This window comes from Jaculus jaculus, chromosome 4, assembly GCF_020740685.1.
Source record: "Jaculus jaculus isolate mJacJac1 chromosome 4, mJacJac1.mat.Y.cur, whole genome shotgun sequence".
In the NCBI taxonomy this organism is placed as follows: domain Eukaryota; kingdom Metazoa; phylum Chordata; class Mammalia; order Rodentia; family Dipodidae; genus Jaculus; species Jaculus jaculus.
Window position 1 is genome coordinate 126,381,990 of NC_059105.1, and position 19,922 is coordinate 126,401,911.

The 19,922-nt window shown below is 39.9% G+C and overlaps 1 protein-coding gene across 12 annotated transcripts in view; it reads left to right on the forward strand.

Moving 5' to 3' along the window:
• The window catches only part of Ccdc85a (coiled-coil domain containing 85A), a 261,994-nt gene that overhangs the window by 37,546 nt on the left and 204,526 nt on the right, over positions 1-19,922 (forward strand). Inside the window, exon 3 of one of the 12 annotated variants that reach the window (XM_045148132.1) lies at positions 15,719-15,874. The exons of the other annotated variants lie outside the window; for them this stretch is intronic. Within the exon in view, the coding sequence (XP_045004067.1) occupies positions 15,719-15,762 (44 nt within the window). The 3' untranslated portion in view covers positions 15,763-15,874. Of the gene's footprint in view, positions 1-15,718; positions 15,875-19,922 lie in introns of those variants that run through there. 12 annotated transcript variants of the gene reach the window in all.

A 19,922-nucleotide genomic window follows, 5' to 3' on the forward strand; every position in this document is an offset into this window, starting at 1 on the left:
ACTGGCGGCATGTGATGTGAGCACAGCAGCAGGGGATCTGGCAGCCACCTATTCACAGCAGGGGTGGCCTCCACAGGCCTGTGAACCGAGCACCATGTGGCTGGTCTACTCGCAGGATCAGAGAACAAGGGTGAGGTAGGTGGTCACAGCTTCAGTGCAGCAGGCTGGCAGGTGTAACTGGTGGGTGCCCGATCAGAGCATAGCCACGCAGGAAGTGCGGAGGGTGCGTGTGCGGGTGGGCGGATGGGAGGTGCGGGGTGCGACGGGGTGTATGGAGCAAGTGGGGCATGCGGCGGGGGGGCCGCGGGGCGCGCCGGGGCACCGGGCAATCAGGGTGGGGCGTGTTGAAGGCGGCAGGGCTCAGGGGCCGCGGGTTGGGGTGCCCTGGAGGGGCGGGTGGCGTTGGGCACTCTGGTTGGTCTGGGGGTTGAGGGGCCCACTGTGCGCACAGGGGGGGTGTGCGGGGCGCCGGTGGGCGCGGGGTGCCTGGGGGGCACGGGGGGGGCATGGGGCACGTGGGGGGGCATGGGGCGTGCAGGGGGGCACGGGGCGTGGAGGGGGCGGGGCACACTGAGGTATGCTGGGGCGCAGGACGCGTGGGGCAGGGCGGGGCTCTGGGGGGGGTGTGAGGCGCACGGGGGTGTGGCGTGGGGGTCACGGGGCACTCGGGGGGCATGGGGACCACGGGGCACACCTGGGCATGCAGGGGCGCGCTCAGGACCTGCGAGGGCGCGTGTGCCATGTGCAGTGGGGGGGACGATGGGTGCGCAGAGTGGGGGGCTGGAGGCGCTGGGGTGGGGCGCAGGGGGGGCAGGGGGCGCGGTGGAGCGCACAGGGTTCGGGGCGCACTGGATGCCCCGGGGTGCGTGGGGTTGGGGACGCGGGGCGCATGGGGGGGCGCGGTTTGGTGGGGGACACCATGGGGTGCTCTGGACTTGCGGGGGTCGGGGTCGGGGGCGGAGCACGCTGAGGTAAGACGGGGCGCGGGACGCCGTGGGGCGCTCTGGATGTGTGGCAGGGGTCGCGGGGGGGGGCTTGAGGAGCGCGGGGTTGGGGCGCGGGGGTCTTGGGGTGCTCGGGGACACGGGGGCGCGTGTCACCTTGGCGCCTGAGGCGTGGGACGCCGCGGGGCGCTCGGGGCGTGACTGTCGCATGTTAATAGGGAGCTTGGGGCGCACGAGGGGGGGGCTGCAGCGTGTGGGGGGGGCTCGAGGCACACGGGGGTGGGACGCGGGGGTTTCTGAGCGCGCGGGGGGAGGGCGCGGGGGCCCGGGACATTCCTGGGCGCCCAGGGCGCAGGACGCCATGGGGCGCTCGGGGCGCACCTGCTGCATGTGGATAGGGAGCGTGGGGTGTGCGGGGTTTGTGGGGCGTGCGGGGCCGAAGGGGCGCATGGGGCCGTGCCGGATTCGGCAGGTTGTGGTGGGTCGCGGTAGGCGGGGTGGTGGGGCGTGAGTCGCGGGGGTGTGTGCTTCCCTCTTTTACCCCAATCTGTGCCCTCCCTCTTGCAACAAGTTTCTAATTTCCCTTGAATACTTGCCTTTTTTTTTCCTTGTTGTCTGTAGTGCAGCTAGGCAGTGGCCATCTTGACTGGAAGTCCTCCATATATTCTTTACATTAGAAAAGAAAACATATTTGGGAGGAAAACTATGGAAAATTATTTAAGATTCATGTTTCTTCATTATGTCTTTGTGTATATCATCAGAATAGAAGGTCTTAAATATCAGTGAACTCAGTGAAAAACAACAAGACTGATCTTCCTTGGTATGTTCCTGGACCTGTGCCATAATTCTCAGTTTCTTCCTAAGCTTCATGTCATTGGGGCCCGCTTTATTTTTCTTAAAGCCACATCCTTTTGATAAAACGTTGGAAGTAGTTCATGGTGGGTGTTAATAAAATTTGTTAACTTTTTGTTGCACATTTTTATGTTTATTATTTATTTTGTTGTTGTTATTATGAGACATGGTATGTATAGCAGGCTGGCTCCAAACTTGCTTTGTATCCAAGGATGGCATAGAACTTCTAGTCTTCCTGGCTTCACCTCCCAAATGCTGGGAATACCACAGGCCTATGCCTCTGTGCCATGATATTTTATGTTAGCTCAGACAACTTTCAAATGAATTGCCTTGGCTACTCTTGCTTCTACAAGAAAAAAAAAAAAGCCCTTAGTTATGCTTTTATGGTATATAGAATTTTACAACTTTAAGCTCAGTTGTGAACTGTTATCTGGTATTAGGGTGCTTAGCCATTGATTTGTGATATTTTTACATAGTGTAGAAACTGGCTCAGAGGAGCTTAGTAGCAAGGTGTACTGTTGCTGTGAAGGCTGGATTTGTGTGGAATTAGGGAGTAGGTTCTTTGTGTGGCCCAGAGTCAAAGCTAAAATTACCTGTTTGAGACAAAAGAAGTTCTGGAACTGCCCCCCCCCCTTTTTAAAGGAAGTTGAAGGAACAGGGGCAATAGGTGAGTAATACCTGAATCCCCAAACTCTAGGAACTAAGCCAAACAGGGATTTAATAGCCTATTAAAATTTTTATTATTCTGCAGTCTAGGAAAACCTTGAAAAGAGACTAATGCATGTTTAATGACTGGATATTAAAGAATGTTTATTTCTAGTATAAAAAGTTGCTATTGAAGTGATTTTCTTTCCTGCCTTGCCTCAATTCAGGCATACAAAGAGTAAAGCCTTGTAAATGAAAATAGAACAACCCAAAATAGTCTCTCCTCATAAATGTGACCTCATCATAACAGGCCAGATTTGGAGCAGCACTTTTAGTCATGAGTTGAAAATTTGGGGGTGAAGGTATGTAATTAGCAGTAAGGTATAGCTAGTAGGTATAGAACCATGACACAGCACCAGACATGTCCAATTAAGACAGGACAGACATAGGGAACAGGTTTGGCTGATTGGTGGTGATCTTGCATATAATACCAAGACAAAATTCCATAGATAAGCACAGCCCTCTGGGCAAAAATCTACCATAAGTGTATGTAAGTAGATAGTTTTCAACAGGTCCTGGGGACAGATAGGTTTTAAAGCCTCAGTTCCCTACCTGCTACTTGTATGACCTTGGACAAGTTAGATCTTGGGCAATTAGGTTTCTCAATTTGTAAGAAGTGTGGTTTTAATTCATCCCTTGTATTAAGAGAATCAGTATAGATAATGCTTGATACCTGTGAGTAATGCACAAATGTCTAATTTGAATTATTGGGATTTTTCCATTGATTGCTACTTGAAAACCATAGGTGGGGATCAAGCATTATACCTGAAATCCTATACTATGGTGCTCATTGTATAGTTTGTAGATTTTATGATTTTTATTGTTTTATTTAATTTTTTAAAATGTTTCTGTGTTTTTCTTTATTTGAGAGAGTGTATAAGAGAGAAAGAGAGAGAGAGAGAAAGACAGATAGAGAATTTGCACACCAGGGTCTCCAGCCACTGCAAATGAACTGTAGATAGATACATGCACCACCTTGCACATCTGCCTATATGTGGTTACTGGGGACTCAAACTCGGGTCCTTAGGTTTTTCAGGCAAGCACTTTAACCACTGAGCAATCTCTTCAGCCCTGAGTTAATTTTTATAAAGATATAAAACTAGTGTCTGCAAGGTTTTGGGGAGCCCATATGTGAACAACCAGCCTGTGCACCATCTGCTGAAAGGACTATGCTTACTCTGTTGAACTGACTTTATTTCTTTGTTAGAGATCAATGAACAATATATATGTGGTTCTGTGGTCTCTATTGTTTCATTGATTTGATGTTTGTGTATTATTTTGCTAACTCCACCATCTTTAATTATTATAGCTTTAGAATAGTTGCAGAAATTGGCTTCTATGAGTTCTTCAAATTTGTTGCTCTTCAGTGTTGTGTTGGCTATTGTGGGTCTTTTGTTTATCCTACTTCAACATATATATATATATGTGTGTGTGTGTGTGTGTGTATATATATATATATATATATATATATATATATATATATATATGTATATATATGTATGTGTGTATATATATATATATATATATATATATATATATATATATATACACACACACACACACACACACACATACAGAGAGAGAGAGAGAGAGCGAGAGAGAGAGAGAGAGAGAGAACGAGAACACTGGGATTTTTATTTGATGCCACCACATCTGTAGATCAAGTTGGGAAGAACCAATGCCTTAACAATGTTGACTCTTATGATCAAAGAATATAGACTGTCTCTATTTAGGTTTTTAAATTTCTTTCATAAGTTTTGCAGTTTTCTGAATATAGATGTGTTTTGTTAGATTTATACATATTTCAAATATGTGAGTGCCATTGTATTTAATATTCTAAATTCTAGTTGTTCATTGCTGTCATTCAAAACTATAGTCTTTTCTGGTGAATCTTGCATTCTTTGATCTTGGCTATACTCATTTACTTACTTTCAGAAAGATTTTGCCAGTTTTTTGAGATTTTCTTTTTAGACAGTTATGTCATCTCCCAGTACAGTTAATGTTACTTCTCTTTCTAGATTTTATTCTCCTTATTTCCTTTTCTTGTCTGATTGTTCTAGCTGAGATTTCCAGTACAGTGTTGGGTAGGAATTGAGGGAGGTCTTTCTTGCCTTATTCTTGATCATAAGGTCATAGCGTCTAGTTTCTTTCTTTTAAACATGATGTTAATTGTAGCATTGAAGAATGGAAGTCCCTCTCAATTTCTAGTTTGTCAAATGTTATTATCAAGACTTGGTATTTTGTTAAATGATTTTCCCGTGTCAATATATAGTATTTTTACCTCATTAGGCTATATTTCCTTTGAACTTGTTCATTTGAAAACAAAAATTTTATACTTAAACAATTTTATACTTTAGTTTTTCTTTGTATATCTAGACTGTTGCCTGTCTTGATATAACTTATGGGTTGAGGATGCAGCTCCATGATAGACATTTGTCTGGCATGTATACGATTTTGGGTTAAGTCCCCAGAGCCACCTAAATAAATAAATTTGTATGACTCACGAGCTAACAATATAGTTGAATATACTACCATACAGAGTGGGTTGACTACAAAAGGGTTCATAGGCTCTGAAAGCCTAAAACCTTGACATCTGGCCTTTTGCAGGAAAGTACAAACATTTGCTTCTTTGAAATCTACTGCATAAATATTCTATCCAGCATATGGGCTAGCGTGGCTGGGTTTTGACAATTATGAAAAGACTTGTCATAAGCATTTTTATGTATGCATGTATCTAAGCATGATTTGCATGACATTGCTGAGCCATCATTGTGTCCTCTGCTCAGTTTTCCTAGATAAGGCCACATGCTTCGTAGCAGATAAGAGTTCCAAGTGACATCCCCACTGTCAGGGAGTCAAACCCAATACTGCATGTGTTTCTGTTGTGCAATGTTGAAATGTTTGCTGATATGATAGGTGTGATATAGTATGTATTTTAGTTTCTCCCTGGACACCAATGGAGTCTATTACATTTTGAATTTTTTTTGTATTATTTATTTTTCCAAAACACCAATTTCATATTTCTATCCGAGTCTTTTTTTTTTTTTTCTTGGTAGTTCACTCAAGTTTGCCTACCTCTTTTTAATTGTGAATTCAGTTGGGTTCATTTAGCCTGTTTCTCTTTTTAAGACATTTTTGTTTCAATAATATTTTTTATTTAGGTCTGGCAGATGTTTAAATTTATGGTTTGACTCTTGTTTCTCCTTTTATGAGCTTCTCTGTCTAAAGAGAACTATTTTCCAGAAATATCTGATTTTATTGGTTTTTTTGTGTTTTCATCATTTGCTCATGCTAAGGAAATATGAACAACAGGTTGACAATCTAAAGTTATGACTTCTGCTTCATAGAACCTCTCACCAAATGTTATTTTCTTTGGCTGTGTGTGTCTCTCCTTAGATTTTTTAAAAAAATTATTTATTTATTTATATATTTACAAGCAGAGAGAGAGATAGACAAGGGACAGAGAATGGGTGCATGATGGCCTTCAGCCTCTGCAAATGGACTCCAGATACATGTGGTACCCTGTGCATCTGGCTTTATGTAGGTACTGGGGAATCAAACTCGGGCCTTGAGTCATTAGGCTCTGAAGGCAAGTGCCTTTAAGTGTTCAGCCATCTCTCCAGTCCTCTCTCCTTAGACATTAGGCTTTAGATGATGATACTCAGGAAAGCAGCCAGTGTTAAAGGTGATCTGTGTAACTTTCTAGCTTGTCCCTTATGGTAGCCTTCCTCTTAGAATGTTCCATTCCTACTGTTGACACATCCTTCTTTCTATCTTGTCACCTCATTGAGCCGGCCGCTCTCTGTAGACAGCTGCGAATGTTTAGAGAACTTTGTATTAGAGAACTGTGAGAAGGTTTAGGTGTGCTTTGCCTTTTGAATTTAGAGTTGTCATTATGTAAGTTTCCTCCATTTTAGTGTTTTGATTCATTTCATTGGTTTTGAAACAGGAGTATCCCTTTGCCTAAAAATTGGCTGGAGATCAAGATATACCATTTTAAAAGTGAATGTTGTATTAGAAAGTACAAATAGGTGGGTCTTTTTATAAGTAGAGTTTTTTAAACTTTATTTTTATTTATTTACTTGAGAGAGAGAAAGAGGCAGAGAGGGAGAGAGAGAATGGATCTCCAGCCACTGCAAATGAAGTCCAGATGCATGTGCCCCCTTGTGCATTTGGCTTACATGGGTCCTGAAGAGTTGACCAGGATCCTTTGGCTTTGCAGACAAATACCTTAACTGCTAAGCCATTTCTCCACCCCAGTGAATCATTTTTAAGCTGCATGCACATTGATGTTATATACTGAGAACCAGTAATGGTAAGTGCTTTCTTTCCAAAAGTATAAATGTCTAGAATGAAAAGGCTTTTTTCTACATGAGATAAAAACAAAATGCTCAAAATATAATGATGTTATCCGGGTGTGGTGGCGCACACCTTTAATCCCAGCACTCAGGAGGCAGAGGTAGGAGGATTGCCATGAGTTCAAGGCCACCCTTAGACTACAGAGTTAGTTCCAGGTCAGCCTAGACCAGAGCGAGACCCTACCTCAAAAAGCATTAAATAAATAAATAAATGAAAAAAATATATATGTTCTCTCTAAAGCCTTACTGCAATATATAGCTAGTTATACAAGGATTACAACATATAGTGCGCAGTTATATGAATTATACATGAAAATCATGGCAAACATTGGAATATACATCTCTGAATATGCTTTTTGTTAGTCATAGTTACCTATTTTTAAAATTAGGTTTCCTAATTATTGGTAAATTAAAAAGTATACATATTTTAAAGGTCATATGGAAGTCAACTTATGGAGAAATATTATTAACTTTGTTTTATAAACCCTGAGTTGTTCCTGCTGAGACTTGAGTCATATGGCATCTTGTCTGATACAACATCTTGTGTGAAAAAAAAAATCTGGTTGAGAAACCAAAACATAAGCAACAAAAAATAAGGATAAATTTTAGAAATATGAAAATTTCCTTAATCAAAATGCTCTAAATTAATTTAAACAAATATACAATATGAATGTATATACAATGCTAAATATCTTATTATGAGAAAGAAGAGTTTAAAATAAACTTTAAATTGGAAACTAATGGGAAATTTTAGAGTAAAACTGAGCATATAAAAAAATGAATAGTTTTTAAGTATCTTTAAATTCCAATAAAGTTTTAACAATTAAATAGCAAAAGAGATAACCATTTTAGAAAATTATGCATAAAAATAAGAACATTCAAGAAATTGAAACTACTGCCTTCCTGACATCCAGGTAACTATTATCAGCATCCTATTATTCCTTTTTCATACCTATTTCTATGTACTTATATTCATAAGTCAGATACTGCATGTTGATTTGTAGTTAGATTTTTATCAGCTAATAATAATCAGCTTTATTAAATAGTATTACCTAAATGTTAATATACTCATTTCTTAATCTATCAGCTGGTCCATATTCAAAATTTAATAATTGTCTCCAAAATAGGTAGTAGTGCTTATTTTATAGTTAGGATTGAAACTCAGTCCATTCTTTGCATGCAATTACTATGTCCCTTATCTTTCCTTTAGACAGATCCCACCTTTGTGTCTCATGTCACTGAAATGCTAAAGCGTCTAAGCTAATTATTTTCATAGATTATTAATATGATATTTTTCTGAAGTAGTAGTTAAGCTATTATATTATTAAAATCTCACTTTCTAAGAGTTTCAGAAACAGTTAGAGGCAGGAGAAAATGGAAGATAGACATAAATATATCCCTGACATGACAAATTTCTTAAATTCATCTGTCAGATGATGTTGATTACTGTGCATATCTTTAGTTTATGAGATGTCTCCCAGACAGAGAAGCTCCACATTCTCACCTATGAGTTCTTTACCTATAACTGAGGTTAATTATAAAGACTAATGGAATTTGCCAGATGGAGAATTCAAGAAAGGTCATAGGAGAGAAAGGGTATATGGAAACAGAATGGTAGCCAGAAATCAAGACCTAGGTAAGGAACTCAAAGATATCAGTGACCCTAAAAGATCCTTTCCTGCATATTACCATCTTTTTCAGCATAAGAACAAATATTCTCTTTTGTAACTTTTGATTGTTTCCCATTTAATATTAAATCCCACTATGCTTTTCTTAAAGGGCTGCTAACCCAGGATTCTTCCAGGTGCAGAAAATAGGATATTTTGATGGCAAACTTGTATAATAACATCAGGACAGAACATGAAAATATTAGCATTAATAAGAGGATTATTTATAGCATTTTAATAAGGTATTATCCTATAACTGAAGATGGCTTACATTCATATTAGAATATTGCTTCTGAAGAAAGAATGCTATACTTTCAAGAATAAACTGGAACAGAAAACCACAAAGAGGGAGCTTGTTTCCTTCAGAAGCTTTTTTACTTAAAATTCCTTTTATTGCAGACAGCTTGGCAGGTCAGACCCTTCTGAGAAGTCAGCTTGAACTTCATGATTTCTTCTCTCTAGCTAAGTGACCTTCCGGAAGATCACATATCAGAAGTGTCAGTTTGCTGAATGATAGGAGGGCTGCAAGTGGACTGTCTCAAAGCTAAAAGAACGGCTTTATCTTACAGTATAGCAGTAAAAGTTGGTGTCCACTGCTGTATTCTTGTCTTCTGCTTCCTCATCACCCAAAATAGAATATAATGAAACTTTCCATAAATTTAGTGGTCAAGGATATAAAGGTCTCTTGATTGGCTATTAAATGACTTCTCCATGCCACAAAAACCCTCACCCCCAGTAGCCAGCCACATATGCACTCCGGTTCAAATCATATTCCTGGTCTTCAAAAACCTCTATAAAATTCTATGTAAACACCTACATTTAAGTGTTTCATTCTCTTGATGTTTTCTGTGGTTCTTAATTTTTCTGACTTCATTTCCTGGCATACCCATCATAAGCACCAGCTCATGAATAAGACAGGAGACACATATAAATGTCTAAGGAAGGCTTGGACTCACAGGTGTCTACTCAAGAATAGAATCAGCTGTGTGCAAGATTTCTCTTGACATTTAAAATTATCAAATGCCAACGCATTTGGTCTCATTTGGAATACATACTTACTAGTTCAGTGGATGAACATTTAACTGATTTCCACTTTACTGTTCTAATTTATCTATAAAACACATTGATGGATTCTCATAGCACTCATTCTTGCAGCTAGAAGGATATTCTCTAGGGTGATTGTGCATATGTCCCACTGGTTGAGTCATTTGCTTACTAGAAGTTAGCTTTTATATTTCCAAACATGCTTAATGTTTCTTGTACTTGTTAAAAGGTTAATTTTACAATTTAATGAAATAGTATATAGATGATGAGCTATATTTACAAGTGAGTTATTTTTCCATGAAAAATAAATCATGAAAAATAAATCACAAGGCATGCAGAGGTTAATAAAGCTAAATTGTTTGTTGAAAATTTCCATCAAATTAGAGATGGATAAAAAATTGCAAAATATTTGGAGACAAACCACAAAAACTTAGAGTGAATTTGCTATACATTTCTTGTTCAACTTTAAGAATTTTAGGTGTTGTTAATATCTCATTATACTTTAAAAATAAAATAAAAGCAGAAAATGTAAGTGGCATAGTTTATACTGATTTTTGTGTTACAGTACAGACTCTGGGGAAATGTCTTTGCTGATATTTACCTTTTAAAAAGTTTATTTGAGATTATGTATATCTAAGTTACAGATCATAATGTTTTCATAAACTTAAAATGATTCCTGACCGTACAAAATATGAACTAAGTTGTATTATCTAGTATCATATGTAAAAGACTTATAAAGACTCTGTAACACAAGGTCTTCTGGTTTTCCCGTTCAGTCATGTGAGAGGAGTACTTCTGAGAGCCCTGGGCTAGAGCACTTCCTTTTTATAGAAGAATGAGTTTCTGGACCTAGTCAAGGAAAGGGATGTACAGACACTTCAGCTGTTAGGGAACCCATCATGAGTAATTGAACCATAGAGTGTTAATGTCTTTCCAAATCTGTTTACTTGGAACATCATGTGCAAAGGCATATTAACCACAGTTTCTACCCATTGATAACATATGTATCCTAAGTTTCCCATTTGAGATGTGACTGGGAAATGAAGAAACAGATTTAACCAATATACTAGAATTTAGACATGCAAATGAGGTTTATTAAAATAATGACAGTAGGAGGTTGTATTAGTCAGGGTTCTCTAGAGGAACAGAATTACTAGAATGAATTATTTTATAAAGGGAATTTATTGGATTAGCTTACAGTAGTCCAATAGCAGTTGCAGGCCCGAGAATCACCGAACCTGGTAGCTGCTCAGTCCACATGGCCAGATGCCTCAGCAGTCCCGACCGGCACTGCAGATGGTGCCGGAAAGCCTGGAGGCTTCCTGAGGAGCCGCTGGGTTTCGATCCACGTGGGCCTTCAGTTGATGTTGGTCTTTAGTCCGCACTGGTCTTCAATCCACGCTAGAAGGTAGGGAGCAGCTCTGGCAGCCAAGTGGAAGGAAGGAAGGAAAAAGGGAACTCTTCTACCCAGAGCTTCCTTATATCAAGTCCCTCTCTGAGCAGGGCCACGGGGGAAGGGCTCACCCTGGGAGAAAGACCTCCTCCTTTAGTTGATCCTTCCTAGAAGCAGCCTGTGGATTACTAACAGATCAAGTTGACAACACCTTAACTATCACAGAGGTTCAACAATTATTTCAAAGATGCTATCTTTACTAAAAATTATTTTTAGTATGTTTTTAAATTGCTTTTAAAGACAATTTATATACTTTGTGGAAATTCCAGATGAATTACTTCAGAGACAGACCTGGTTTAAACCAAAGATAAGCATCACTAAAATAAACATGAACAGCATAATGAAGTGAATGCTTTCAAGAGGACAATGCTCATTTGGTTGTATAAATTACTTCTTTATTAAAAATTTAAATCAGGGCCTGAGGTGCTGGCTCAGTGGTTAAAGGCACTTACTTGAAAAGCCTGCTGGCCTGGATTCACTTTGCAAGACACTCATGTAAGTATCTGGCATGTTCATGCACACATGCAAGCACAATGCCTCACCACAAATAAATAAAAATTGAATTAAAAAACTAAATCAGATAGCCAGGTGTGGTGGCACACACCTTTAATCCCAGCACTTAGGAGGCAGAGGTAGGAGGATCGCCATGAGTTTGAGGCCGCCCTGAGACTACATAGTGAATCCCAGGTCAGTCTGGGCCAGCCTGGGCCAGAGCGAGAACCTATGTCAAATAACAAAAAAAAAAAAAAAAAAAAAAAAAAGGAAAAAAATAAAATCAGTAAAATTTTCTAGATTTAATTATCAGCACCATTTTTCCTTAAATGGCTAAATTCTAAATTTTTTCTTTTGCATTTTGTATATCTCTATAACATCCAATCAACTCTACAACTCTACAAAACAGGCTGTATACACAATATACAATAAATTTATCTTTATTTCTTTCACTGAAAATATGTCACGCCCACCTCGCCAGCAAGGAAGACGCCACAATCAGGATTCTTCTGTACACACTTTATTGGAGACTGCCAAGCTGCTAGATGCGAAGACCTCGAACCAGGAAAGGCCACGGGTTATATAGGGTTCTTGACTGCATGTCCACTAATGATTGGTTACCAAAGGATATGTGACCGCCAGTGATTGGTTACTCCCTGGATACCTCATTAGCATCTGCCCACACCAGGTCGCTTGCATAAGTGAACATGCGCACTGTGCTTATTTACTTCAACTGTGACCAAGAAGAAACCAGAAACCGGCACCATCTTGTAATGGTGTGGCATCTGCACGGCTCCTTACATCTCCCCCTTTTTTATTATCTAGACACCAAGAGACCAAATCACCGATCTAGCCTTTCCCACTTCTGGCAACAGGCGATCAATGTTATAAGGCCTTGGAAAACTCACAACTCACCTTATCCCGTGCAATGAGTTATTCCTCAGGGATGTGCAAAGGCTGAGTGTGAAATAAAACTAGAAGTCTTATGCCTAACCTGGTGCAATGAGAACAAGCTCTCAGGGTGAAAAGGCCACAAGACAGCTTAACAGAGGAGAGAAATGTACAGGTCAAGCAATTGTAAAATTACGCACAGGCACATCAGGCAATTACCAAAGAGGCCCAGGGTAAACACCAATCCTCGGCCTCAGCTCATTATTGTTTCAGAGTTATCAACCAAGCATTAGGTGAATGTCCTGTTTCCAGTGCACTAACATGGCATTGTCTCTGAGTCTTTGACTTTGCATCTTACAGAAACACCAAAGACATCCGACTGTAGCAGCGATCATCAACAGCATCATGGAACCCATTCCAGCCCATTCCTTCAAATAGAGGGTAGCTTTCTGTATCCAGTCCGATAATCCCGTAGCCAAAGACAAGTCCACTCGTGTTGAATTCACATGGGTAATAGCAAGTCGAAGTTCTCGTACAGATTGATCAAATTCAGTAGTCCAGTTAGTAAGCAAATAATGTGATAGCTGGCGTGACAGATTTGCAGCATAAGTGAAATTATGATATTGAACAGAGGTTATACACAATCCAGACATTTTCCATTCACATCCCAATTGTGCCAATTGCCATAAAGTATCAACTTGTTCTTGCACTAAATCAATTCTTTGATTAACAATCATTAACCCTCCTCTTAATTGCGCATTAATAGAAGTCATGCATTACAGGTAGAGGTTTTGGGAATACTGAGAGTATTCCCCAACGGGGTTCTGTCCATATCCCCGGCAGGTTGAACAGGGGTAATATCATCAGCACAGCAATCACGATCTTCATCCTTTTCAGGACTCTCTTTGACCACTCATGTCAGTCTGGCAGGAACCCAAATGGGATTATCTTGATCCTGTGGAAAAACACAAACAGCTCCCCTGGATCTTATTAAAACTGGATCCGGGCCCTTCCATTGATTAGATATAACATCTTTCCATTTTATTTTTTCTGAAACTGGTGATGGTGGAAGACAATGCCTGTCTGCTGCTGACCTACCCATCATGTCCAAATTTAAAAAATTAAGTGTAAAAAGAGCTAGGGAAATAGTTCCTTTAGGTCCCAACGTCGTGGGGCCTATTCCCCCTTTTTGTTTAGATAAATATGTCTTGAGTGTACCATGAGCACGTTCCACAATTCCTTGTGCTTGTGGGTTATAAGGTAGTCCTGTCTTGTGTTCTACACCTAAGCGTTGACAAAATTGCTGAAAAGTCTTTGAAGTATAGGCCGGACCATTGTCTGTTTTAAGATTGTAGGGTTTTCCCCAAGCAGCCCAGGCCTCCAAGCAATGAGTGATGACATGGGACACCTTTTCCCCAGCAAGGGCCATGGCATGTATAATACCAGAGTAAGTATCCACAGAGACATGAACATATTTTATTTTTCCAAAAGCAGGAATAAGAGTTACATCCATTTGCCACAAATGTAAGGGGCACAAGCCTTGAGGATTAACGCCCAGATAAGGAGTATGTCTGAACTCTGCACAAATAGAACATTGGAGTACAATATTTCTAGCTTCAGCTCTAGTTAGCTGAAATTTATATCTTAAGGTTTGAGCAGGAACATGATATAGTTTATGAAAATCTACAGCACCTTCATACCTGTCTGCAACCCAAAAAAGGTGTTTTGTGGCGTCATCAGCCAAATCATTAGCTCTAGCCATAGGGCCAGGCAACAGAGTGTGAGCTCAAATATGTTGTATAAAAAAGGGATGACACCTATTTCTGATAGAATTTTGAATATCATGAAAGATATGTGCTACTTTACTTTTAGCATTAATAGGTCCAGCAACTTCTAATTGTTTAACAGCATTTACAACATAATGGGAGTCTGAGATAATATTAATAGGTCTTGATAATTGTCGCAACACCAAAGCAACTACTGCACATTCCACCAATTGCGGGGAAGTTAAATTAAATTGTAATTGTACTGGCACTTGGTCAATAACATAGCTCCCCAGACCTGTCTTTGATCCATCAGTATAAATGTCTATAGCTCCTAAAAGAGGTTGAGAACTAGTAATCCTAGGGAAAATTATTTCTTGAGTGAGAGCAAACTGTAATAGTGGATGTTTAGGATAATGGTTATCTATTTCTCCAGAAAAGGTGCATCATAAAATGGCCCACATATCAATAGTGGCACAGAGAGTTTGAACTTAAAATGTAGTATAGGGAACAATGATTGTTTCAGGAAATTTGGCAAAATGTGTGATGGCTAGTTGAAGTCCTTTTAAAGCAAGCTCTGCAACTAACGTAGGATAATGTCCAATAACTTTTCCTGGAGAGGAATGAGAATGGACCCATAACAGAGGTCCATCCTGCCACAAAACAGCAGTGGGTAACAAGGATGATTGTATTATACACAGCGAAAAAGGTTGATCTTCCATTATTCTAATTAACTGAGAACTTTGTATAGCCTTTTCTATTTTTTCTAATACCTTAATAGATTCAGGGTTAAGATTACGAGGAGAAGTAATATGAGCTTCTCCTTCTAAAATTTGAAACAAACGTTTTAACTCAGATGTGGAAATCCTCAAAAAAGGTCTAAGCCAATTAATGTCTCCTAATAATTTTTGAAAATCATTTAAAGTTTTTAAATGATCTCTATGGATTGTGACCTTTTGAGGGGTAATTTTATCAGGATATATTTTTGTACCTAAGAAACTACCTATTACTCCTTTTTGTACCTTTTCAGGAGCAATTATTAAACCTTTTAATTTTAAAGATTCATTTAATCTCGAATAAGCTACTTTTAGGTCCTTTCCAGATTGCCCACATAATAAAATATCATCCATGTAATGGCAAATTTTTATTTTTGGAAATTGTTGTCTTATTGGCTTAATGGCATGAGAAACAAACAATTGACACATAGTTGGGCTATTGGCCATGCCTTGTGGCAGGACCTTCCACTGATATCTAGCATCAGGTTCCTTATGATTGACGGATGGTAAAGTAAAGGCAAATCTTTGTCTATCACTCTGATGCAAAGGGATGGAGAAAAAACAGTCTTTAATATCCACTATAATAAGTTCCCAATGTTTTGGCAGAACTGACAATGAGGGCAGACCTTTTTGTATAGGTCCCATACGTCCTAACTGACTCTGCAAGATCCTTTAACTGTTTATGTCCTATGGGCTCATGATATCGGCTCTGAGCTGGATCGTCAAACACTGGAAATATTTGTTGAATTTTTCTTATTTCTTTTGGCTTACAGAAAGAAGTTCCCTCCATGTATCTCAGCACTTCCCTATTTGTTAAGGATGGGGCAGAAGGCACAACAGGCGGGTCAGGGCGATATCTCTCAGCCTGATACTTGGCAGCTTCCTCCTCTAACACAGCTTCATCATACAAGTCCAACTCCCCTTCGCTGTCTGAGGATTTAAAAGATCTTACAGAAGCAGTCTCAGAACTTGATGAGCTTGCCACATGTAAATGTTTGAATTCACTTAATAAAGGATATAAATTATTACCTTCTAAATCTTTAAGCTTAGTTTCCTTTTTACCATTAACCTTCATTACATTTTGTTCTTTCCTTTTATTCTGTTTTCCTTTTTGTTCCCTTTTTTCTGTTTCTGACATACTGTCCTGATGTTCTGCTAAAGTCCTCTGGCCCTCTTTCACTTTAATGAGCACACAGGGCAAGAAGAAAATCACAACAATAGGATCAACCCCCCAGGGCAGCATACCTCTCAGAAAAAAGTCCAGATCCGTCCGTCCGGTGTGTCAGTTCTGAATCCTCCTAAAAACAGGGATCTTCGCTGGTGCAAGATGTTTTTGTTCCCGGGTTTCGGCACCACTTGTCACGCCCACCTCACCAGCAAGGAAGACGCCACAATCAGGATTCGTCTGTACACACTGTATTGGGGACTGCCAAGCTGCTAGATGCGAAGACCTCGAACCAGGAAAGGCCACAGGTTATATAGGGTTCTTGACTGCATGTCCACTAATGATTGGTTACCAAAGGATATGTGACCGCCAGTGATTGGTTACTCCCTGGATACCTCATTAGCATCTGCCCACACCAGGTCGCTTGCGTAAGTGAACATGCGCACTGTGCTTATTTACTTCAACTGTGACCAAGAAGAAACCAGAAACCGGCGCCATCTTGTAATGGCGTCTGCACGGCTCCTTACAAAAATATATATTGAACTTATTGTGTCAGTTTTGATACAGTAATTACCATTTTATAGATTGGGTAATTATATAAAATTAAAATAATATTGGTAAAATTTATAATTATAACCCAATACTCATAACCATATCTAAGACTTTCAGTAGGGGATTTCCTTTATGGACTTAATTAGTTAGAACTACCTTTATGTCATTCTGACCATTACTGTTATACTTTGTGACCATACACTTACCTAGAATAACTACATTGTGATTTAAGATGTGAGTGGACAATTCTCTGGGATGTACTTCAACTGTGTAGTGGGACTGTTAGGCTACTGGCTAGCTTTTTCTGTATTTTCCTCTTTCCACCCATCTTTTCCTATTCCTTTCCTTTCCTGCCCTCCCTCCTTCCTACCATCCTTTCTTTCTTCCATCTTCCTTTCTTCCTTTAATATTTTTATTAAGATATAATCCATTCCATTTTACGTGTCAACTGCATATGGTGTGTTCAGCAGTAGGGTCGTACCACTAACCTTTGGTGGGTCATCAAGTACTCTGACAGAAATCTGTCTGTCTTTTAGGAAACCTTGTAGGTCTCTCTGATAAAAAGCTCATTGTGGATGACTGACCCATGCTGGTACTGGGAATTACAGGTCAGTGCCCACTAAGAAAATGAGGAAAAAGATAACTAATATATTAGAGTTAGAGAGAAGAGAGAGAGGGGGCAGAGGGAGAGAGAGGGAGGGAAGATGTAGAAGATTAAGGTTAGCCTCTCCAGTGTCTTGTGGTTCAGGTGTTCCCTGTAAGGACCTGGAAGAGAGTCAGTCCCCAGACAGTCAGCGCGTCTAGTGCCAGAAGGTGCTACATGGGCGACTGGGGGAAAATGACCAATATCTGTCCAAGCAACTCATGGTCTAACCTACTTAGCAGCAAATAACCTGTTGTGATGCCCACACAAGTGCAATAGTGGCACACAGCCATGGTGGGGAACCAACTGCTCTTTATTTGGCTAACTGATCCCCTTAGTGGTACAAGATCCATAGCTGGAGCTGGGAATCAAGTCAGAACCATATCCAAACATTAGCCCACTCTCCAATATCAAGCTACCATCAATCATGGGCCTACACCTATTAAATTCTCTATAAAAAATGTAAGGGTTATCTCATTTGTCCTGGTGCTAACTTATTCTCCGTTGGAGAATCTGCTTCTCTTTTTCAGATAGATGTAGATCCTAAGGAGAGAGCCACCCCATATACCTCAAAAGGGCCCCAGCTGAAACTAAGAAAAATTGGCTAAACAATCAAGGGTGCTGTTTTCCTGGCAAACCGGATACCAGCACAAGGGTGAAGGAGACCAACACAGAGAAAAATCAACTCCTATCAAATCAAAGAGCCAGAGCCTCAGAGGCCCCCGACACCTCATCACTGAAGCAGACCAAAAATGAACCCAACATGGCTCAGGGAAATTTTGCGGAAGAGGGGGCAGAAAGAATGTCAGAGCCACATGTTGGGTCATTATATGCAGAGACATTTACCTTACATAAATGACATAAATGTGGGCTAACTCCACAATGCACGACCCATATGCCTCAACAAGAAGGGGCCAATGGGGTGGGGGTTGGTCACGGATGAGTCTAATAATGGTACCAAACTGACTGTATTTGCTGAATACAAAACTAATTAATAAAAAAAATTAAAAAATATATAATCCATTATTCATTAAATCCAGCCATGTAAAATATATGGTTCAAGCTGGGCATGGTGACTTATGTCTGTAATTCCAGCACTTGGATGCTACAGAAATCAGGATTACTAGGCGTTCAAGGTTAGCCTGCACCACATAGCTAGACCCTGTGTTTAAAAATATAACATAAAATAATAAGGCAGGGGCTGGAATAACTCAGTTGGTAAAGTGCTTCCCTCTCAAGAGGACTTGAGTTTGATTGCCATAACCATATAAGTAATGTTGGGTGTGATAATGTATATTATAATCCCAGGACTGAGGAGGCCGAGACAGCTGGATCACTTGGCTCACTGGCTGGCCAGTCTAGCCTAATTGGGAAGCTCCAGGAAAACAAGCGTTACTGTCTCAAAAATAAAAAGAAATAAAAGGTAGATGGCATTCTTTTTGAAAGACACCTGAAGTTCTTCTCTGGCCTCTGTGTGCTTGTACTGGCATACATGTGAAGCCACTCACATGTGAATATACATATATGTGCACACATACAAACACTAAAAATAAACAGGAAAACTGTACAGCTCATGGGTTTTTAGTAGATATTCCAAGAGTTATGTAACCACCACAATAAACAATTTTAGAATTCTTATATTCTGTTTTTAGAAACCCATTTCTTTTGACTTCATCAGCATTCTTTATCATTTTTCTAAAGAACCATCTTAAACCTGCATCACCATTTTAAACTCCCTTTCCAAGCAGCTAAACCTTTCACTTTCTGTAGATGTACTCCTAGGAATAGAGAAATGAAAAACTATATGTGTGGGAAATGTTGAACAATTTTGCACCTCTAGAACCTTAGCTCTATATCAGAGAGATGAAAAACATACTACCTCTTATAGCTTGCTTATAAAATATCCAAGATTAATAGTCATTAAAGATATTTTAAACAGAAATTTTTATTTATTGAATAAAATTACTTTTTTCAGTATTTATTGAATTTGAAAGTCTTCCTTTTATCCTGTTGTTCCTTTCTTTTTTCTTTGTCTTTTGGTTCCTCATTCCTTAGTTAAAGACAAAATGTTTATTTAGGTTTTTACCTGGAGCAGCAGCCCAGTGAGCTCAGGATCATTAATTTCATCACTGTGTTAGCCAGTCTTGTAAATATGTACCCACATCTGTCATGAGGTACTGCTGAGAGGTAAATTGAGCTTACAAGGCCACAGGTACCAGTGGATGTAGAACTCAGTGGATCTCACCAGAAGAGGGTTCTGTCATGTTCTGTTTATGGAGGGTAAGCATGGCACCATTGAAATGGACCTAGTAGAATATATGATCTGGAAAATTGTGCACCCCATGGGGTGCAATTTACAAAGACTAAAATGCACAATTGTGCTATGTGGTTCTCTCATCTAATATAATGTGATGAAATTTATATAAATGAAGGTGAAAAATTTTTATATTTTTATGAGAAAGGCCCATAATTTTGTAATTTTATTTTTTTTAATATTTTTATTTATTTATTTATTTGAGAGTGACAGACACAGAGAGAAAGACAGACAGAGGGAGAGAGAAAGAATGGGCAAGCCAGGGCTTCCAGCCACTGCAAACAAACTCCAGATGCGTGCGCC